This window comes from Thunnus maccoyii, chromosome 20 (genome assembly GCF_910596095.1).
Source record: "Thunnus maccoyii chromosome 20, fThuMac1.1, whole genome shotgun sequence".
Lineage (NCBI taxonomy): Eukaryota > Metazoa > Chordata > Actinopteri > Scombriformes > Scombridae > Thunnus > Thunnus maccoyii.
The window spans coordinates 15,391,144-15,414,654 of record NC_056552.1 but is presented as its reverse complement, the minus strand read 5'-3'; the positions used below and the strand labels follow the sequence as shown (position 1 = coordinate 15,414,654).

Below are 23,511 nucleotides of genomic sequence, written 5' to 3'. Positions count from 1 at the left end.
TGGGTTTTGCTCATTCTGTAACATACAATATGCATATAAACACACACACATAGATGACTGAAGACACATTTTCCACTTTTGGGATTCTTTGATGGTTTTAATCAATCAAATACTGTACAATAATAAACAGATGCTTGCCGCAAGTAGTAAAAAACCCCTTTCCCATGCAAAATAAATTAGACTGAATTAGGTTTTATAGAAATATTTTGAGCTGATAAAATAAAGGCAAAACTGGCTGATATGCAGAAAACAAACTCCATTTCTCAAACAACCATTTCTTTGCATGTACAGTGAGCAGTAAGTGCAGGACAAAAGGTAAAAAATATACAATAAAACAGAAAAACCTAACAACTCAAAATCTTTAAATGTTGTGTTATCTCTAGACTTACAAAACAAACACAAAAATATGACTCCCTGGACTATTAGATGGACAGGAGAAAATAAAACTAATATACAATTAGGAAACAATCAAAAGTAATATACAATGGCTGAAAAAGAGGTTATACTTGTCGTTGTCAGCAGGGTTAACCTGTGTAGGAAACAAACAGAATGCAGTGTAAAGATGAGCAGAATTGTTGAGAAAAATACTGCGTTCAGAGCATTAAAACTTATAATTTTTTTGTTTGAGTCTGTCTTCTTACCTTGATAGCCACTATTCCCAAAGAAGCCGTTCAAATCGTATTTGCCATTCTTTGCTCCTGAAGACAAAGAAAAGAAACAATGCAAAGTTTACTCAGAGGTTTCCAAATGATCTCTATCGTAGAATGTTATTTACATTGTTTACATATAAATATAAAGTAAGTTTCTAGCCTTTGCCTGGATTTAGATGTTTGGCATGGAAAACAATACCACTCATTTTGTTCTGTTAAATACAGGTTTGCAGCCAGAGGGGGAGCATACTATGTTCCCTCAGATCAGTACCTCTGACAATGAGGTAATGTTTTCGCCCCTGTTTGTTTGTTTGTTTGGTTGTTTGTCTGTCTGTCTTACCCTAACCCTAACCCTAACCCCTGCCCTTAGGGGGACCCCAACAGCTCATTTCGCATATTATGGAAGGGTTGGCTCCAATGCTGAGGGAACATAGGGCTGAGGGAACATAGGACTGACCCCACCAGCAGCAGTTAGCTTAGCTTAATTTAGCATAAAGACTGGAAACACGGGGAAAACAGCTAGCCTGGTGCTTTCCAAAGGTTACCTCTCAAGCTCATTAATTAATATGATATATCTTGTTTGTTTAACCAGTAACGTTACAAAAACCAGAGTGTACAAATGAGAAGTTGTGGTTTTACAGGGTTATGTGCCAGACTATTCTACTACTACTCATTGAGATTTTGTCACTTTTAGCTATGTTAGCTGTTTCTCTGTTTCCAGTCTTTATGTTATATAACCTGCTGCTGGCTGTATAGCCTCATACTTAACAGGACAATTCCACATTTGGGGAAATATGCTTATTTCCTTTCTTGCCGAAAGTTAGATGAGAAGGTTGATACCACTGTCATGTCTGTATGGTAAATATGTAGCTGGAGCCAGCAGTTAGCTTAGCTTAGCAATAAAGACTTGAGAAAGCAAAAAAGAACCACGACCAGAAAAGACCAAGAATTAGTCCAGTACACTGTGAAACACCAACTTGTCTTTTTGCACTTTGGTTTTTGTATGAATGAAACACACAAGATATAACCTAATATTGTGTTATTTTCTGTTTATGTGTTAAGCTAAGCTAACTGGCTGCCGGCTGTAGAGCATGTTTAATGTAAAAATATGAGAGTGGTATGATATCCATCTTCTCATCTAACTCAGCAAAAAAGTGCATTTCCCAAAATGTCCAACTATTGCTTTACAAAATGCAAACTTGTAAGAATCATACAGTGGGAGTTTTGTATGCTAGTTTTTCAGCAAGCAAGGCATCCACATCATGTAAACAGCAAAAAATGTATTTAAAGGCAACAAGCTGGGAAAACTCTAAAGTCCAAATTTTATATATTGCTCAGGATACAGCCTTCTTACTTCATCTTTTTATTTTTTCATACATTACTGTATCCTTAGATTATGAAATATTTCCAGAACCACCCAACCATTTTGTTGGAATCTAGATAATCTAACTCGCAGTGCTTTTACATCCCCCGCACTTGCCTTGTGGGTGAAAATGCAGTTTGAGGTGCTGCTGAATGTGTATCTGACGTGGAAGCTGTTGTGGGGGCACATCATCGGGTTGTTCAGGCGCCTGAGCTGCGGCCTGCGTTTCTGTGGCGGGTGCAGAATCAAGGGTGAGGCTGGCAGTGTTCACGGGGTCAGGCAGGTCCTCCGCACCAGCTCCATGCACCACATCAGGCATGAGGGAGGACTCCACAGGCAGATAGGATGGAACAGTAGGGTAGGCCAGGGTGGGACCTGGAGTGGGAACTGCAGGAAATGCAACAACTAGAGAGGGAGAGCAGAAATATAGAGAAAAAACAAAGAGGTGAGTGGTGTCATTGTAAACTTAAGTTTCAATGTTCTCTTTATTGTCTGTGCTTTATGTATGTAATTAAGATTTTGGGATGAAACTGGTGTTCCTAGTTTTACCTTCTGGCTGCACTTGTCCGTTTATGTAGCCCACATTTTCTGAAATTGACAAAAAAACAGCTAAATAAATGCACTGGAGCAGAACAGACAACTAGGCATATGCAGAAAAATCGCTATACTTACCGTATCTATCAATCGCCATGTCTTCGCCTTCAGCTGCAATTGCTGGCGTTGGTACTTCTCCCTTCACTAAGAGATCAGGAGAAAAAGAAACAGATATAAGAAAGACATATTGGGGTCTACAGTATATTTATGTTGTGAATCTCTCAAAAAGAAACCTCTTTCCCTAATGGGACACACACTGTAAGATTTTCCAGCTGTACCTGGCTCAAGAGGCAGGGGCTCATGAGGTAAACTAGCTCTAACTGTTTAATACAACAACAACAAAAAAACAAACAAACAGGTAAATGTACAATTTGTTTGTGTAATTCTAACCTGACTAGTTAGATAACTGAGTAGCAATAATGACAAAATACCATATTCTCCACCAGATTTGCCTTCAGATGCAGATTCAAGGGGCTGTGGCTGAAACAGTCCCTGATTATCTGTTGAGAGGTTGTTGAAGTAAAACTATTTAGTAAACATGGTAAAAAATAGAGAGAAAAATAATGATTTGTATGAAATGAACTGCAAAACAAATAAGCACATACCATATTGCCCAGGAGATTTTGCTTCACCACCAAAACCAAGAGCTTGTGGTGCATAGGGAACTTCACTGCCACCTTAGCAACCACATAGAGATGAGTTAAACCAAATTAAGAAATAAATGACATTTAGAGGGTGTACCTGTCATATTTGCTAAATCTCACCATATTTGCCATTATGTCCAAATCCAAGAGGTTCAGGCTGATATTGTGACGCAGCCGTACCTGCAATATATATATATATATATATATATATATAAATAAATAAATGAAACACAGTAAAATAACAAATGCATTGGTGCTGTGTACACTGGCTACAGCTGCTCTCTAACAAATCTTCAATGCGGCACTTTTTGTATTTCCTCTTTTTTTCATAATTCACATTTTTATGGATAAGCACATGGATTTTTTTTTTTACCATATTTGCCAGTAGATTTGGCTTCAGGACTCAGTCCAACTGGTTGAGCTTCATAAGGCATCCTTCCATAACCTGTAGAAGAGGAGAAACAGAGGAAGAAGAGAAATAATAAAAGATTAATCGTGTAACTTTTACATGACCATGACTGAGATTTTATGTGTGTGTCACAATAGAGCTAATTACTCACCATATTTGCCGCCTGCATTTCCATTACTGCCAAGACCAAGAAGTTGCCCACCATTGGGGAAGCCACCATATCCTGAGCAGAGAGAGGGGAAAAATGATCACCTGACCTCTTAAAATGGTCCCACATTAGGAGATATTTTCTCACTCCAGTGTAGACTGTGTATTTAATGTCATCTGCCTGTCTTTATGTCCAGAATATCGAAACCAGCATAGTGAGGACAAAATTATTATTAGTCACAGGAGAAGCCCTTTTGTCACATCACACTGACCGTATTTTGTGAGTGCAGGATCCCCTCCCATGCTGGCACCAACACCACCTGCAAGAATGTTGAATTAATATCATCTGAAGTAAGATACAAGAAATGCATCACTCAGGGGACACAGCATGCATCAACACATGCCAGGATTAGCAGTTTTCTTCCCACTTTGGAGAAACGCAATAAAAAGTCATCATATTACTGCACATTATTTTGAGATAGATGATTTGAAATAAGAACCAGATGACAAATAATAGATTCCACTCCTGAGAAATGCAATGAATTTCTTTCCTTCTTTACGCAGGTCTCAGTTATTAGAAATTGCATATCTCCCTGATTCTCCCATTACTGTTGAGAAGCCCTGTGCAGTTTCCCTCTGCTCATTCAATCCAATTTCTCCATCCTCACTGACTGATATGATAATGAAAATGAAACCCTCAGCTTGTCCTTAAGATATTCTTCCTGTAACATTTCTAAATTATGTTTTTATTATAGTTTCCCCCTCTATTCTGCAAATTTTAAACTCCTTTCTGTCAACAGGTTCTGTTCCTGAATTTTTTAAAACTGCCCTTGTTCAGCCACTTTAAAAAAAGCCATCTCTTGATCCTTCAGATCTTAACAATTTTAGACCTATTTCTAAGCTCCCATTTTTAGCCAAGGTTTTAGACAAGATTGTAGCAGATCAACTGCTTGCTTTTATTCATGAAAATAATATTCTTGAGTAGTTCCAATCTGGTTTTAGAAAAAACCATAGCACTGAAACCACCCTTCTCAAAGTCGTTAATGACTTATTAGGGGTTTTCACTGTGGGGTGCCCTAAGGCTCAGTGCTAGGTCCAATTCTCTTTTCCATTTACATGATCCCTCTGGCTACCTTATACACAGACATAATATCAGTTTCCATTTCTACTCAGACGATAGTCAGATCTATCTAAACTGTGACCCTGAAACAACTATCAGAACAATAACCTGCTGAACTGTCAACATCCACACGTGGATGTCACAAAATTTCCTTTAGCTAAACACTGATAGGACATAGATCAGAGATATTAATCATAGGTCAAGATAGTACAAATAGGAGATGATACAAGAAAGTACAAACAACCAAATTTCAAACAGTCTTGGTTCACTATCTCATTCAATAGCTCCGCATTGCAGAAACCTTGGTGTCATTTTTGATCAAAACCTCACTCTTGATAAACATGGCAATTCAGTAGTTCAATCCTGTTTTTATCATCTCAGAAATGTTTCAAGGATTAGACCATTTCCTTCTGCCAAAAATCTGGAAACTATCATTCACGCTTTCATAACCAGTCGATTGGACTACGGTAATTCCCTGCTCTCTGGCATCAGCAAAAAATCCCTCTCCCGCCTCCAGCTCATCCAAAACTCTGCTGCCAGGATTTTAACTCAGTCTAGGAAACATGATCACATTTCACTGATCTTGATCTTTTAAGATTGTATTGATTACTTACAAAGCCCTGAGAGGCCTTGTCCCAACCTAACTATCAGATCTCTTATTGCCCTATGTCCCTTCCCACTCCCTAAGATCATTGGATGCATCACTTCTAGTTGTTCCAAGGTCCATATTGATACATAAAGGGGACAGAGCCTTTGCAGTCAGGGCTCCTAGACTTTGGAATGACCTGCCTGAGGAGATCAGGGCTGCCACCTCTGTCTCATCTTTTAAATCACTTGTTTAAAATTGCTTTTCTGTGATCTTATATTTTATGACATTTTAATACATTTTACTCCATTTGTATTTTTATAAATGTGCTCAGTTTGTATGGCTTTCAGTTTGTGTTTTCATGTTAAATGTGTTCTGTTTTTATTATGAAGCACTTTGTGACTGTGTTTTGAAAAGTGCTATATAAATAAAGTTATTAATATTATTATTATAAAAGACAAATATGTTCTCACCATATTTTCCAGATGATTTCCCATCACCAGCAGGCCCATAGGGGCTTGCACCATAACCTGGATAGAAATGAGACAAACAGTTCAGAAGCAGAAAAAATACTGGACACTCATGGACTCATTAGGCTGTACATGCATGCTTGTATTGATTCTTTGTGGGCTACAATGACACTTATTAGCAGATGCTTTGGCATTTAGCACATGTGGATTATGAAGTGTTAAGTGTTAAGATGTACATGCAGTGTCCAAATAAACAGCAATAATAACATTGACATACCATACTTTCCTGCGCCATTATTTCCTGTACTGAGGGGGTTGCCACCAAATTGCAACCCTCCAATGCCTGAATACAGGTGAGAAAGGAAGCGAGAGAACAAAGAACAACATTAACACTGAAAAATGATAAAAAACTTCTTTTAGGGGTTTAAGATTGTAAGAGTTACGTCAGTGCATCAAAATGAGGCAGAATTATATTAATCATGAACTCATAAAGCCATAAATAAAACATTTTTTTTCTTTCATAGCTACATTTTAGTGGAGTGATAGTATATGACCAACAAGGACTCACCATACTTGGTGTTTGATTTCTCTGCACCCATTCCAAGAGTCTGGCCACCAAAAGGCAAGCCGCCCATTCCTGTAACATTGGAAAAAAGAAAACTTTTGGTTCTAGCGTGTTGGAAAAAATGTTTCTTAAGACCGTGTTACATACATAGAGAGGTGTACGTTATCTTGACAGGGTTTCCTTAAAAAAGAGTTTTATGGTGTTTATAAAGATTTGAATGAATGAATGTTATTAAAGTTATACATACCACCATACGTGCTGCCTAATTTTCCATTTGGACCAAAGCCAGCTGACTGAGGCTCAAACTGACTCATTCCTGCATGAGAACACAGGCTATTTTTATTCATATCTACTGACTTTACACCCTAAATTATGTTCATGCTGCTAACATGCACACAGTTTTCAAACCAAGACGTCTCAGAAATCACCATAAGCTGTAAAAAAAAACCCTCTAAAACTTTACATGATGGCATGATCTTACCATCTAGTCCAGCAGGAACCACTGGAGCTCCGTTGTAAGGAATCTGTCTGCCTCCACCTGTAGCATCAGTAGCAAATTGCACAATAATGGATTATCACTGTTAGAGTCATTGTAGAACTAATTTACTTCAGTCTTATGTTAGACTCATCTTCAACTGAATCCTCACTTGCCAATCATGTCATACCTGATTTGCCATCAGCAGTAGGTACACCTTGGCCAAGACCTGGAAAAAAAGAGAAATATTGACTTTTGCTGTAATCCACACAGAAAGCAATCGATTTTAAACAAATTGTCTAGTTATGTAGCCAACCAAAATACATTTCTCTACTTTTTCTATCTGAAAAAGTAGAACATCTAATGTTACCTACTTGCATAGTCAGGCTGTACACCAGCACCATAGCCATTTCCATACCCTGCAAAAAAGATATCAGAAACTACCTCAGTGTACAGAACAGACTAGAAGTCTAAGTTTAAAGGTCTGCAATAACACATGGATTCAGTGCTTAAACAAAATTAATGTTAACATTGAAGCATACCTGATTTAGACTTTGCTTGACCCAAACCGGCATTTCCTGAGAAAAATGTCAGAATTTAAGCAAAAATCTGTTTGTCTGAACTGTGCACTAGAACAACTCAGAGGTCCAAATTCAGCGTCAGTTTATAAAGCTACTGTAGGCCTAACTTATCATCAACATACAGGTTGAATTAAAAGCTAATGTTTAAAGCTTATCCTTTGAAAGTGCACCTCCATAGGAATTTCCATTTCCATATCCAGCTCCAAGATAAGCTCCTTGTCCATAACCTGAGAAGACACAGAACAATTATCAAAATGCATTCCACTCTTCAGATTATAATTATTCCTATGTCCTCTGTAGTTGTAATCAGTGCAATTAATTGCTTTTGGCTAATTAGATATTTTCACTCACCAGGTTGTTTAGGTTTCCCTGCATAAGGATATCCAAGGCCTGCACAGAGAAAACCAAAAGTACCTCTATGAATCATGTCTAATTTTACTCGAAGTGAAACAGAAAACCAAGAAAGAAAATCAAAGAATAAGGCTGGACAAGCACATTCTTTACTGTTTTTGTATATTGACAGTAAATATTACCAGCTCCATATCCATTGCTGTGTCCAGGGGCAGTATAGCCTCCTGCTCCATAACCTTTGGATAAACAAAACTTTATTGAGATACACACATGCTAAGATAAGCTAACCCGCTGCAGACATGAGAGTGGTTTCAATCTTGCATCTAACTGTAATCAAGAAAGCCAATAAGCATATTTGCTAAAATGTCAAATTAATCTCTTGGATATGAACTCCACTTAGGGCAATTTCTGTAATTTTTATCTGAATGGACCAGTCCACAATGTGCAGGGAATAACTAAGACCTGAAACATGAAGGTGCTGACCCTTGTCTCAAAATCTATGAACACCTTACAGTCCAATTAGGTCAAAAAGACATCATCGTCTGCTCTGCATCTTGTTGAGATTGACATGTCTCTTAAATGTGACAATAATGTTCCCACAACATTGACTAACATTACCTACAAGTTCTAATAATGTTTTAAAGAAAACGTTTTAATGTAATGTTCAAAGAACGTTTTGCGGATGTTTATCATTTCAAATAGTGTTCCTACAGCTAAAATGACATAATGTTTTAACTGCTCTTCTGAGGATGTTTTGAGGATGATGTTGAGGTAACATATTATAGAATGGTCTTTTATAAAACATTCCCACAATGTTACATGATACCAAAGGAAGAACATTCTGACTAAAACATTCGGAAAATGTTTTGAGAATGTTAGGGCATAATGTTCTAATAATGTTATCACTAAACATTTTAAGAAGGTTGTCACCAAACATTTTTAGGATGTTTTTAGAGAACGTTATCCTAGAACATCCTGAGAACCAAAAAAAAACTTCCTACTGAAAATGTTTTAAGGAACATTTGGGCATAATGCTCTGACAATGTTATCAATTTACATTATTAGGATGTTTCTAGAGAATGTTATCCTAGAACATTCCTGGAACCAAAAAAAAACTACCCGCTGAAAACATTATTATAACATTACATGTAACATTCTCAGAACGTTTTTAAAACAAAAAATTTCATCAAGATCGTCATCACCTACGATAAAAGAAGACCTCATCCAAACTCTGAACAATGTTTTGAAGTTGTTTTTGAGACACAAAAAACACAGTCCAAAAATCAAGAGGGTAACATTTTTTAATTTTTTATGTATTTGTTACAAAATCTTGGACTTAGATTCCTTACTTGGTTCAGATGCTTTAGCGCCTCCTCCATTTAAATATCCTGCTGCACCGGCACCATATCCTGAACAAAGACACAATATCACTATTATCTGTCATTTCTACATTTATATAATGATCAAACCTGCAGCAGGCTTCAATTATTATAAGCAAAGTGCTCCATTGTGAACATTTTATACACATGAGTATTGAGAATGAAGAATAAAGTCAATTTACCGTTGGATTTAGCCCCAAATCTGTTTGGAGCACCTGCTCCTGCTCCATAACCTGAGAGCAAAACAGAGCATCATTTTAGAGTGTGAAGAATAACTCATATGAACTGAAAAATATCAAAATAGTTTATAATTAAATCTTGTTTCGAGAAAAACTACACTGTATTATGCCATTAACTGAGTCAATTTGTACAAGTACCTTTGGTTTTTGTGCCAGCTGAAGCTCCAGCACCTGCATTATAACCTTAAATTAAATGACAATGAGAAAACAATGTGTACACTTAGTTTTCATCATCAGTTTGACTCTCAGTGTTTAATATTCAATTGAAGGTAGTGACCAAGCAAATGTAGTGTTTTAAATATGTGCTAATCAGCTTGGTGTACAGATAGTCTAACTCCTCTAATATTTCACTAAACCACTTAAAAAACTATCCCAATTAACTTAAATACATTGTACACGTGGTAAAAGGAAAAAATACACATATGAACATGCAAGCACCATTAGACCGCTATGGTAATTACCTCATATGTTTCTTAAAAGCCATACATATCACCAGTATTAATAAAATGATACGTATATGTTTACCAGGTCTAGGTATTTTCATCCATTGTCCGTTTGGTACTCCTGATGGTCCACAGTCTAGAATAACCATGTAAAGAGGTATTACAAACATAATCCTAAAATTTAAGGCAAAACACACACAGAGATATGTACATATACCCAAGCAATTAACCACCAAACTGTAATGTAATGTGTACTTTATGTAACAGCATATTAATCCCAGAAAGTAGACAAATGTTTACCAGGTTTGGCTGGTTTAGTGCCCTGCCCCTTGGAGATCGAAGCTCCTCCTCCATTCTCTGAAAGTTAGAGGGACAGATAGACAGATCAGGGCTTACATGTGGCTGGAAATGATCTTTCTACAATCTCCTCTTTAACTGTTATGATTGCAACATCATTAAACAACAATGGTAATCAGTGTGACAAACTTAAAATTCACATCATGTACAGAATGCACCCAATTGAAACTGTTTGAAACAAAATGTAAAAATATCACAAGGAACAGACAACAAAGTAACACACATCACACTTTTAGTCTACTAATACACATACAGTGTTGTAAATTGGTTAATTCTGAACCTGCCCTAAATGTTAAAGGTATAGTTTGGACATTTTGGGAAATACACTGGTTCACTTTCTTGTCAAGAGTCAGATGAGAAGAATGACCGATTGGAGTTTTATAAGAGCAGTATCAATTTTCTCATCGTATTTGCGTATTTACGAAAATGTCAAACTATTGTTTTAAGGGTGACACGTGATTATTTAAATATGACAAAGTTGGATAAGGTTTCAACAGTGAAACATTAGAGATAAACACATATGCTATTGGAAATATGCTGAGATGACTTTGAAGATTGCATGCAACACAGAAATACAATATAATACATAACCATGAGCACTGGCTAGGATTCACTCTCAAGTTAATACTGTAACATTTCTCTATCTGTACATGTCATGTACTATTTTATTTTTAAAAAAAAATCACATTTATGGTTCTAGATATTCTGTAAATATGTATATTTAGAGTGCCATTTAGACTGAATCCAAGCCATTAAAACAACACAAATTTTGCAGGGTGACAAAAGACACTTAGAGTGATTGTCATCAACAGACTTAGGACAAACACGGGAGTCAGTCAACATTTACACACGCAATACACTAGTAAACACACCAGTAAACACGCCCAAATCAAGATTTAGTTTACCAGTTGCCCCACTCTCCCCTGCAGGGAGACCTTTGACCCCAAGCCTGTCGGGTCCTGCCTCAGGCTGACTCCTGATGTTTGCTTCCTCAGGTACAATCTCAGGTACACCCACAGTCAGTGTTTCTTCAGGGGCGATGCTCCCTGTACTTTTAGCTGCCACTGTTTCAGGAACAGCTTTGGTTTTCAGGGGTTTGGTGCTTTCAGGGGCAGCATCCCCTTCACTGTTGCCGCCTTCCCCCAAAAGAACGTCTGCCTCTGCACTTTTTTGCTCAGGCACAGCACTTCCAGTCACATAACCTAGAGGCCATACATTTCATCAATTGTTATATATATTATTTTGTTAAATCATTACTGTTAATATCCCCTTGCTGTACATGAATAAACACAGAATACACACATCTATAGAAAAACAACATTAAAAGCCTTCAAATGAAATATCTTTGTTCTCACTAACAATATTTTAGTTGCATTTACAGTATGCATATACAGTGAAACTACAAAGTACAAATTCAAAAGCAACCTATTAAGAAACAGTAAATTGACATATTGACTCATATGAGAGGCTACTTCAAATTCTTGCATTGGAAACAGACAGAGCTAAATGCTGTTGATGACAGTTTTAGTTGCAATTGACTGAAAACTGCTGGCGTACAGTCAACGGCACCAGCTTGTACTTGTAATTTTCCAAAGATTAATTATGGTAGTCATTATGGAAATTATGGTAGCCATAACATCATTTGTTGTATGTTTTCAGAACTATATCTATATATACATGTATCTTTGCCTATTTATTCCTCCCAAATTACCAAATCTTAATATTGGCAAGTTGGGCTTTTGTCCACAGGGCACATCCCCTTCAGCAGCAGACGACAGAGTCATCAGTGTGCTTTCTTATTATATATTCTTATTGTTACCAGTAAATATATATGTGTACTATGTAATTCCATTAGTTGCACACTTGGTGACAGTGTACTGACAAACCTGAGGTAGCAAAACAAAAGACAATTCATTTTTCCAAAACATGCGTAGCAATGCAAGCCCGATACTAATGGTAGTTACTCAATAAGTGGATATCAAAGGTAAATATTACTGCAACAGTTTCTTGGATACAAAGCAATTATAGCAGACTTTTTTTTAAACTTTACAACTCTGCTTAAAATAAATAAACAAATTCAAGTGACTTCAGATGTCCTTTAAAATGATCATCTAAGACACTGAGAACTATAAAATCCATCAAAAGTGCAATCTTAACAACAATTTTATATAAAACAGTTGAACATACAATCGTTTGTACTGTAATTTTACTGTATGTTATAATATTAAGCACAGAAGTAACTCAGAACATGCATGTTTATATGGGAATACAAAGCTGGAAAAATATCATTATACACAGTTTATTCTGGAGGTTACATTGCTGTGAAGACCAGGTAATAATAATAAATTGCACCATTGGCAACAAAGATTTCATTGTTGTTTGTATTTACTACATTTTTAGTTGTTTTTTTTGTTTGTTTGTTTTTTTAATACTATTATAGTAACTATGGTACACTCATTGACATGTCTGGTTTAATATACAGTAAAATACAATATATGGCTTTATCTAACAAAGCCAATTATGTTTCTGTGCTTCTATATGAAGGCAATCACTTGAGAATAATGTCAATCCAAAAATGATTCAAAAATTATTTTTTGATTTTGTTGGAAAAAATGACTTTAAGTAACACGATGAGATCAAAGCTCCACCGATACTTTTAATAGTTGTTAGAATACGCTAACAGTGAAATCAGTGATGCCGCTAACTGTGGAGCCAATGATGTGTTCTGGATTTTTCCCTCCACAGAAGCTCTGGTTTAGGGTACTGGTTTAGGGTACTTGCCTTGAGGAAGGACCGGTGCCGGCTCTGGTGCTGGGTTACTCTGGGGAACAACTGGTGCAGGTTCAGATGTGACTACCTTTGGACTCTTGCCCTGTGGATCCATGAATGCTGGTTCAGGTGTGGGTTCAGGTGCAGGCGTTGGGTCTTGGCCTTGAGGTAACACTGGTAATGGTTCTGGCGTAGCTTGAGGCACTGGTTTGTAGCTTTTTCCTTGAGGTACAGGTGGGGGCAGTTTTTGATATTTCTCTTGTGTCACCATAACAAGGATACCGCTGGTCGGCTCCGGGGCAGCAGGTGCTACGCCTTGAGTAATCGCAACCTCTTGCTCTGGTGCTGCACTCGGCTGTTCGGGAGCGAGAACTTCACCTTTAAGGCCCTTTCCATTGGACGCACCTGCACTCTTTGTACCCTTCCCATTTGGCATCATGCCGTAACCTGAGAACCAAATAGAGATATATATGTGGGCAAAAACCAAACCCAAACATCATTTGAACCACTCATCATTTGAAAGATGGAACTAGACTTCAAACAACATACAGTTAAACCTAAAACATAAAATGCACATGCAGAGGCGAAAACACTCTCAAAAATCATTAAATCATCACATGTACATTTGTCTACTGAAGAACGCATGTTTCAGTATTATCATTTAGGTTAGGACAAACAAGTATTTACCAGTATTGGCTACTTTAGGCTGTCCATTTGGTACAGCAGCAGGACCACCATAGCCTGTGAAACACAACATTTTCAAAAACAATTGTTGTAACAATTGTAATTTATAAATCACATTACCACTGCAGAATGTCTGAGTTATACAAAAAAGGGAAACTGGAGAAAAAATAATTTGGTTTCTGCACATTGCGGAAAGTTTTTCAGCTCAGTTTGCTCCAGTTTGTGTATCAAAAACATTCAATGAATTGTATTTAATACACAGTGAAGAATTCTCACCATTGCCAAGTGATTTTGCACCTTCTCCGGGGGAAACTGCTCCAACTCCTTTGGTAGATGGAGGTTTTGAACCTCTGCTTGGCCCTCCGTATCCTGCACAGTTTATAAATTTCACAATGTGATTACAATGACACATCACAAAAAAACTCACAACATCAACTTTGACAAATTAGATTCAGAGCTCATTCATGAATAACTCTTCTTAAATTTCAAAAATAAATTTGACATTGGATAGCTGGAGCGTACCATTCAGTTTACCTCCATATCCACCAAGTGCAGCACCATTTCTAACTTCATGACCTTGTGAGAAAATGTAACAAGAAATAAGCAAAGCTGGTAATAGCAGTAAACTATGTTTTACTGTGTAGGGTGCATATTAATAGGATGTCACCATTGGGTTTGGCTCCGTATCCTTTGGGAGCTCCGGCTCCAGCTGCAGCTCCATAGCCTCGGGTCAAACATAACAACCACATGAATGCACCATCACACTGAACCAGAGGGAAATTCTTGTGTATGAGGAACATTTGTAGCACTGTAACACTAAATATGATCATTTACCATTGGGTTTAGCTCCATATCCGTTGGGAACAGCTCCATTTCCATAACCTTCAGATTAAAAATACATCATGACGAAAAGATCCATTTTATATCTGAACTTTTCATTGTGTTAGAACTAAATTTTGTGACACATTTTTACAGTACAAGTTGTACCTGGTTGGGGTCTCATAGCACCTCCTCTGGTGGGTCCATATCCTGTTAAGGATTCATGGAAGCAAATTACTTTATAATCTGATGGAGATGTCATCAACATAAAACAGTATTTTGAATTATAAATAGATTTGAAAAAAGCAGTGACAGTTTTACCGTTGGGTTTGGCACCATATCCATTTGGAATACCACCATACCCTGAAAATAATAAATCAGAGTAAAGAGACCTTATTTTGTGCTTCATCTAAAGAGATCCACTGATAGTTAGTGAGTTAGTTTGCTGACTAAAATATACTAAACATACAATAAAATTCTGTTAACACATTAATAACAACACTTATCCAACAACATAGTAATTTTCTAACATTTCCAGGCAAGTATGCAACATGACTAAGACTAATATCTGTGCCTACAAGCACTGAACTAAGATTATTTGATTTATTAAATATTTAAATTAAATATTTTATTAAATATTAAATTTTACTCAAGTCTCATGGCTCTGAGAACATAATAGTACATGTCCTGCATCCTGTACGCCTATGCCACATGTTTGAGTGATGTATGACTCCAACAATGTACAATTTGAACTAAAATTATTTAGTGAAATTATGTTTTTTTGTTTTTCCATCTCAGACAAACATTCCCTCTTGGTTCAAAAAGTGGTTTCTGCTTTAAATATTCTTCAAAACTAATGACCTCACCTGACTATGAATCTTGGCAAAGTGCTAGGAAGTGAATACTGTATGTATATCCAGAAATGTGGCCACACAGATACCTGGTTTTGCTGGTCTAGTGGCTCCACCATTGGGGTATCCATAACCTAAATAGTATCAGAAACAGAAAAAAATAATTAACCTTGTACTGTATATGTAATAAGATTAAGAATAACAAATATATAGTATGCTGACCCACCATTTGGCACAGCTCCATTCCCGTTAGGTGCTCTGGCTCCAGCATAACCTTAATTTTAAAACACAGTGATTTAAAAGATGTCTGACAATTGTTTTTACTGGATGTGATACATTGCATTAGATATCATTTATAGGTTTACCACTGGGTTTTGCACCTTGTCCATTGGGCACACCAGCTGAGGTACCATAGCCTGAAGTTGTAATATTATATCATGAGCTCAGGGAATTGTGCTTGTTGAACATGGAATCTAAAAACACGAAGATCATCAAAATTGTAGATATATAATTTTCACTAAACAGTGAGGATATTCCTACCTTGCTTCGGTCCCTTCATTCCTCCATTTCCAAACCGAGGTCCCAGAGCAAAACCAGCATTGCCATAACCACCGTTGTAGCCTTGTAAATACAGAATACACGTATATATTAAAAATACACTTTATATTATATTCATCATTGTATTCAGTAAGGACTAACTGGTGTATGACTCACCTCCCATTGGCTGAGTGCCATAACCATTATAACCATTACTGCCATATGCTGGAAGAACAAATAAAGACATTGTTACTGATGTATTAGGTGGTGACCTCAGTTCTGTGTAATGGCCTTCACTCACCTGTCCCTTGGTTCCTGGCAAGCTGAGGTACTCCCAGACCTCTGGAGGCTCCCATCCCCACACTTGGACCTTTTATCAAAGAAATACAGATGAAACAATGTGGTGTGAAAGTGAATGTTACGATCTGAACAACAAGGTGGCAGAACATTAATTACCTGCCCCATAAGGTGGTCGGCCATATCCTTTCATGGGTTTACTTCCAGCTCCCCCCTGGCCTGTTAAATACAGAGACATGTTCAAGTTAAAGAACAAACAAACAAACAGAAACTCAGAAAAATATCATGCCGTCTATTCCTATTTGACCATTTTACATCTCTCACCATTGGGCCTTGCCCCATTTCCACCAGAAGGACCTGCTGTGGCTTTTTGACCTAAAGACCAAAAAAACAATTACTTACATTCAAATATGTAACACCTTCTTCTGTACTAAATAATTTAATCTAAATATGTTAAAAGTTCTGCTTTTGCAGACATTACCGTTGGTTTTAGCCCCATTTCCATTTGGTACACCAGATGTAGCACCATATCCTGGCAAACAGAGGAATTAAACTTCATTTATTTAGCATAAAGTAGTATTTGAACTCTTTGCAACATGTTGGTGCTGTAACAAGATCACTTTTAGCTCCTTGTGGTTGTTTCCTTTAACTGTTTATACATAAGAATCTGTTGATTCTTTAGAATTTTAATCCTTTTAGATTTTATAATAGTTTTTATTTGAATGCTTCAAGTACATGGTGGGTATGACTACTCCACCCCAGACTCACAGCAACTCTGTGATTAAAGCTGGGTGGTTAGTTGTCTCCATTCTGGGTTTGATTCTGAACAGAGAAAACTGAAGTCACGCTTTCTGTGTGGAGTTTGCATGTTTTCTCTGATAGAAAAAACTCTGAACTAGTATGGCCTTTAGCAAGTCTGTGTGCCAACATTTAGTCAGTGTAACTTAGTATACATGTGAGTTTTCATCACACACACAACTAGACTGCATAGTGAACATCCAGTCATTTAACATGAACACTTAATAACAATGCTGTAAGAGCTGCCATACCGTTGCCTTTGGTTGCAAATCCATCATGTGCAGCAGCACCACCTACAAACACATACAAAACTTTATCCTTGTTCATAACATTAAAAAGCAAAAACATTCAATTTTATGCCATCATTAGCTGAGCCTTTAGTTGGTCATAACTGCTTTTGTTATCAGGTGAAAAATATCAACCATTCTCTTACAGCTTCAGAAATTATCATAAAATTACTTATTTTTGCTGCTTGTCATTTTGAGACATTACTTTGGGCTCTAGTATATTTTTTAAAAATTTTGTTAATTTACATTTTATAGTGATTCATCTATTAATCAGAAAAATAATCTATAATGAGACATAATTGTTGATTGCAAACCTAAATTGAAGTTTATCTCATGTAAAATCTGCATCATACTGTTTCTGACATAAATACATGAAGAACTGTAACACTGGCATTTGATATTGAACAAAAAGCATTATCAATGTTCACTCACCATTGGGTTTAGCTCCATTTCCACCTAGACCACCAGCTGCTGCACCATAACCTAAAAGCCGATAACAGAATCAAACAAGAGACTCATTAGCTTTGCTGTTTGGGACTGCAGCAGTACTACAAAATGACCTCAAACAGATTCACTGTATCGCTAGCATTAATATAAGATTCTACTTCAGCACTAACTCTTATCTCTCTGTACATTTGGCATTTTTCTAGAGGACCAAATTGTATACAAACTAATAAAAAAGATGACAACTCACCATTCAAATGTCCTCTGTTTCCGTTGGGTGCTACAGCAGCAGGAGCTCCATAACCTAGAGGTTAAATGTATAATTTGATGCTTTTATAGCATAGAAATTATGATGTATATGATTCAATTGAACACATATGCATATCAACCCCAAATATGATCACATCATCACATCTGAAATACCATTGCCTTTAGTTCCTTGTCCACCGTATGCACCAGCTTGAGCACTGTAACCTGCAACATAAAGACAGTTTAAACTAAATGGTTTTATTGCTCAGTGAATGTGTGTGAGAGTATGCATGTGTCCTCATCGAGAAGACTTGTGTCATACCATTGCCTTTCATTTGTTGTCCATTGGTCGGGCCGGCTTGAACACCATATCAACAATGATCACAATGTTATTATATTATAACAATCAATCATTAAGTCACATTAGAATTATTTCTACCATGAAGGCAAACCATAAGACATGACATTTACCATTAGATTTAGCTCCATTTCCACTGGGCAAAACTGCTGGATTACCTCCTATCAGAAACACAATGCATATGGAGATTGGAAGATGGTTAGTGGAAAGCAGTGACCTGATACAGAGTTTAAACATTCTGTGTTGTTAATTTCAAAAACAATAGTTCATCACTAATACAACTTAATGCTGTTGGGTTTTTTTTTAAAATAAAGTACAGGACTCAATGACAAAGTTTAAAGGACAGGTTCACCATTTTTCAAGTCTGTCTTGACAGTCAGGTGCCCAAATGAACATTGAAAGAGGTTTTTCTTGCCATAATAATCCTTCCTGTTCACACAAACCATTAGAGGATCCCTTCATAAAAAATCTTGAAAAATTGTGAACCTGTCCTTTAAGGGCATTTTGCATTGCTCATTGATTGCTGCTGGTGAGTTAGTGACCTTCATATAAAGGGAATGAGAGAGATTTCAATTCTTGCAGTATATTCAACTTTAATTACCTTTGAAGCTCTACCAGAGGCAGTGTGTTCAACTATTTAGGATAATTAAACCATATTTGAGGATTTGGGATTGGTTTGGAGTGGTTTCTTTATGAACATTATGACTGATATAATCCAAGCTGATGACAGCCACTTCTCTCTATGAATGAGGAAAGCAACTAACTTTTAACATCCTATTTTTAAGACCATTTGTTGTGCATCAGTTTAGTGGTCAAACAGAGACTTAAAATCTTGCTTTTGCTGCCATCTATTGATTGAAGTTTTCACGACTGTCAGACCATCATCATGTCAACTCACAGAGTTCTGAATGTAAGCTGTTAAGAAATTGACACACTGTGTCTGTGTGAATTTCACTCACCTAAAAATGTTGATATGCTGAAAGCGTTTTAGCTGTGATTGGTCCACATTGGAATACCTACCTTGTGGTTTCCCACCTTGTCCATTGGTTGCACCAGCTGCTGCTCCATAGCCTTAAATGACAAAATGGAAAAACATAAAAATAACAAGATATTTGCATATTTCTTATATTAATCAGCTTTGATTTCACAGTGATAAACTACAAGATTTGTTTAAATATCATGAATAAAGGTACATGGTGAATTTACCTTTCATCCCTACTCCAGTGGTCACACCAGCAGCTGCACCATAGCCTTAAATAGATTATATATGTGGTAAGAAATGTTGTATGTAATGAGAATAAGCTCTAAATTTGTATTCAATAGTGTGGAAAGAGATTTACCGTTAGATTTTCCTCCATTTGCAGTTGAAACACCAGCTGCTGGCCCATTGCCTGAGTGTAAACGTCAGGAAAATTACTGAAAATCATGTTAACCAGTCATGCAAATTTATTTCATATTCACATCCTGTAGTCACTGACCTACTCCTTTTGTGGGGTATCCACCGTATCCATTCTGTGCACCCATTACTGGACCCACACCTTAGAAAAAATAATAGTAAGACTAAATATAAAATTCTCAGAAACAAAGAAATTCATGGCTGGAGAAATTTTCTGTTAGTTTACCTTTTGATGGTATGAGCATTCTTCCCACACCTCCACCGTTCTGAGGTTTCTTTCCTAGAAAAAAAGGACATAACTGTGACAAAGGCTTTGGCTTGTTTGAAACTATCATACATGCAATGATTTACATGTTTAACAAGTGTACAAAATGTGATGGATTCACCATTAGGTTGTGGCCCTTGTCCATTGGATACTCCAGGTGCAGGACCATAACCTTGAACACAACACGTTTAATGTAAAGGTATGCTTTGATTTCAGCAATTCTCAGTAACAAAATCATCATCTGGCTTAGCAACATATCCACAAGACATATCAAGTCTTACTCCACAGATTAAGAATCAGACTTTGAATCAAAACACTGATGTTAAATCTGTAGTCCTCACAAAATTATCTAACAATCATCTCACATAACTTAATACAGCTGTCTATTTAGATGCAAATGTCCAAGATGATATCAAACATATCAAGAGGGGAAAAGATATTAAGTGTGTGGGTACTGAACCACTGAACTGACTCTTGACACCAAATAACTCCATACTTTTTCAGTTTTATATCAAAGAATAGAATCCACCTGGAGGCCACCACAATAGCTTTTATTAAAGCTGGAGTGTCTCCCCCCTCCGGCAGTGAGAGTTAAAGGGGGGCACTCGGCCTGACACAGGTATGCAGCATGCTTCTATGTGCACCCCAAATAAAAACGGATATTTTGACGGCCCACTGGCCCATCAGGATTTGTCCCAGTATGCCTGCTGGCCAGTATACACTGACTGTAACCTGTTGTGGCTCGTTTCACTCTCAGAATTTGATCTACTTGGTCCGATAACATTTGGAAAGTCCAGAGGAACCGCATGATTAACAGCCAAATGGCCAGCACGGAGTGTCGCGCCCAACATGAGATTTAAAAACTCTGTGTACTGTGAAATACAGACAAATTAATCTGGTGGTGAACTTGTTTGTCAAGGGCTTGAATGTAACAGACATTCATTTATATGTAAAAGTTCCGCACTGCAGGTTTAACATCTGATTGACAAAAATGCTCATTTCAATTTAGAAACCTGCATCATCATGAGTTTGTAAGGGACTGCATGAAAACTATGGGGGGGATCAGAATTGGGGGTTTATGTATTTTTTTGGTAATACTTTAGTTTAAGTCGCCCTATTTGGCATATATATATATATATATATTATATATATATATATTATAACACACTATAATGTAGTTATAAGTGGATAGAGGAACATTTTAAGTGTTTATTAATGTACAGTATTTGTCAACAATTATAACTTCTTCCATGAAGAGATATTTTATGGTGTTTACTTCTTTATATTCTCATTCATAATCTGTTTATACACCAGCCTCCACTAATTGGTAGAAGCTTTTTGATTATTTTATTGTTTGGAGCAGGCACAGAGCTGTTGATTGACAGTTTATTCAGTGACAATAATAACTGTTTATATAAGGGGCTTTATTCTGGTGGCTAAAGTGAATTTTCTATCCACAAAGGGTTAAATTGGGGCATACAGTCTTACAATTACAATTACAAATTCTTCCACTTGACCATTTTCTAATTATTTATTATGAAATTAATTGTACCAATTCAGTTATATTTTTTTGATATATATATATTTTTTTTTCTCTCTTTTTTTTCTAAGTCAAAGGCAGAGTCAAAAAAACAAAAAGAAATTTAAACATAAGATTCACACCCCTCCCCACTCCAATATTTTTTGTACAGTCCCTAAATTAGAATTACACACTAAATTTTATTAAATCCAGTCTTGTGAGTCAGAAACATTTTTGGGAAGTTGTGAGTCTAGATTCAACAGAAATTCAATGGAGTGACTGTGTACAAGTAGTAAAACTATTCTCTTCCCTTCTCACAGAGGGATGTTAAATTTAGACTGCTGATGCCACCAAAGCCGAGCTGCCTTTGATTTCACAAAACTGAGACAGCTGGTAAAGAGAAAACAGAATATATAGCTGCTTCGCGTCATTGCAAGAAAACTTGGAAGAGGGCCGAACAACTTCAGAACTACACAGGGAGGGTTGCCGAGACTTCAGTTTAACATGATCGTTTGAAATTTGACAGGCAAACCCGAGCACCTGAAAGACATTTGTTTCATCTCTTCATCTCTTCAGGAGCAGGTTGTACTCTTCACTGCCAGACTGGAGTATGCATCATTTTAACATAGTTTGGGATTCTTTGATGAATGCAAGAATGCCAACAATATACAGAATATACAAATACAAGTAGACTCTATATATATTCATGGAGATGTTTAATAATTTCACATTTTTCTCTGTTCAAATCATTAAAATTCTGGCTGCACCTTGAATAATTCTGATCTGTTATTAGAGGATAGGTTTAAATCTAGATCATGTTTAATTTCAAAGTATTCAAAAGCCACATGTTAGAAACCATCACTCAAGACAAAATATTTTACTCACACTAAGGTACATAGACCTGAGATATTGTCTAGATGTAAAAAGAAAGAAAATATCAAATTACAGCAGTCTCAGGTTTAGATATTCTGTATTTTTGGTTATTTTGTACTATTTTGTCTCACAATTTTTCACTGAACTAGAAAATATTTCTGTTGTGAACATCAAATCATGAAATATGTTGCTTTACAAGTGTTAAGACTTCGAATTACAGATCTCTTTGCAGAAAGCAGTTCCTCTGCGCCAGACAACAGCATCATCACACTTGTTACGCATCATGTCAGCTTATAACTCAATCGCATCTCACCTTTTCTTCCAACAGCAGACCATGCAGACACATAACTGACCATAAAGATGCCGCAGAACATAGAGGATATAGTATCCTACACAGTAAACTATGAGGTACCAGTACTTCAGGTAAATACTGAATTACAACAAAAAATCCAATTCCTATGTGAACTATCCTAATTTTCTATCACCTGATATATTTACATTCATTCTAATAAAACACATAATTGCCCTTCTTTTACACAATGTGGTCTCACAAATGAATGTAAATCCAGTTTAAACAACTTAATTTGACCACTGAGCTGATGGCTATCACATTATTTTAGATATATTTGACTGATTCTCAGCAGTGGCCTTCACATCCGCACTTCACACTCACCCCCTGTGTGTGCCGTCTGCGCCAGCCAAAGGACCACTGCACTCCGAAGTAGTAATTGTCCCAACATAGTGGACCTGAATGTTTTAGACCCAGCAGGAGAATGAGGAGGGCGAAGCAGATGTTCTGGAGTGGGCAATGAACCCTGATTGTGAGGGTCTAATATACACTCTGGTCTGAGGCGCCCCTCCTCTTACCACCTCATGTTGTCCTGTAGATGCTCCTGTTCTCCAGATCCTACCCCCCCTTGTTAGGGGACACCCGAGGTGTACACACACTAACTGAATAATTGGGCACTTAAAGTACATTAACACTTAAGGGA

The 23,511-nt window shown here is 36.9% G+C and overlaps 1 protein-coding gene across 1 annotated transcript; it reads right to left on the bottom strand.

Annotated features, from left to right (window-relative positions):
• Positions 1 to 87: 87 nt before the first annotated feature.
• cmn (calymmin) lies at positions 88 to 23,511 on the bottom strand. Its single transcript, XM_042396314.1, has 58 exons — positions 23,193 to 23,511; positions 20,249 to 20,299; positions 20,089 to 20,142; positions 19,945 to 20,004; positions 19,807 to 19,857; positions 19,673 to 19,717; positions 19,487 to 19,537; positions 18,580 to 18,627; positions 18,431 to 18,481; positions 18,283 to 18,333; positions 18,110 to 18,163; positions 17,848 to 17,898; positions 17,380 to 17,421; positions 16,812 to 16,862; positions 16,655 to 16,705; positions 16,490 to 16,549; positions 16,335 to 16,403; positions 16,211 to 16,258; positions 16,037 to 16,117; positions 15,862 to 15,912; positions 15,723 to 15,770; positions 15,586 to 15,630; positions 14,967 to 15,008; positions 14,814 to 14,855; positions 14,661 to 14,708; positions 14,494 to 14,550; positions 14,349 to 14,402; positions 14,103 to 14,195; positions 13,830 to 13,883; positions 13,155 to 13,589; positions 10,317 to 10,373; positions 10,099 to 10,152; positions 9,712 to 9,756; positions 9,517 to 9,567; positions 9,305 to 9,364; positions 8,138 to 8,191; positions 7,956 to 7,994; positions 7,775 to 7,831; positions 7,566 to 7,601; positions 7,398 to 7,442; positions 7,214 to 7,252; positions 7,030 to 7,086; positions 6,796 to 6,864; positions 6,552 to 6,620; positions 6,261 to 6,326; positions 5,987 to 6,043; positions 4,080 to 4,127; positions 3,812 to 3,883; positions 3,625 to 3,696; positions 3,372 to 3,431; positions 3,213 to 3,284; positions 3,039 to 3,107; positions 2,886 to 2,927; positions 2,686 to 2,751; positions 2,563 to 2,601; positions 2,131 to 2,418; positions 642 to 698; positions 88 to 529 (listed from the first exon to the last, which is right to left on the bottom strand). Exons 1-58 carry the CDS (start codon positions 23,257 to 23,259, stop codon positions 525 to 527), a joined length of 3,750 nt encoding a protein of 1,249 aa, XP_042252248.1. The 5' UTR covers positions 23,260 to 23,511; the 3' UTR covers positions 88 to 524.

Coding starts and splice junctions, on each gene's coding strand:
- cmn (XM_042396314.1), bottom strand. CDS start 23,259: ATGTTGGGACAATTACTACTTCGGAGTGCAGTGGTCCTTTGGCTGGCG. Junction 19,718..19,806: donor AAATGGAGGAAAATCTAACG/GTAAATCTCTTT, acceptor AATCTATTTAAG/GCTATGGTGCAGCTGCTGGT. Junction 7,253..7,397: donor TGTACAGCCTGACTATGCAA/GTAGGTAACATT, acceptor CTTTTTTTCCAG/GTCTTGGCCAAGGTGTACCT.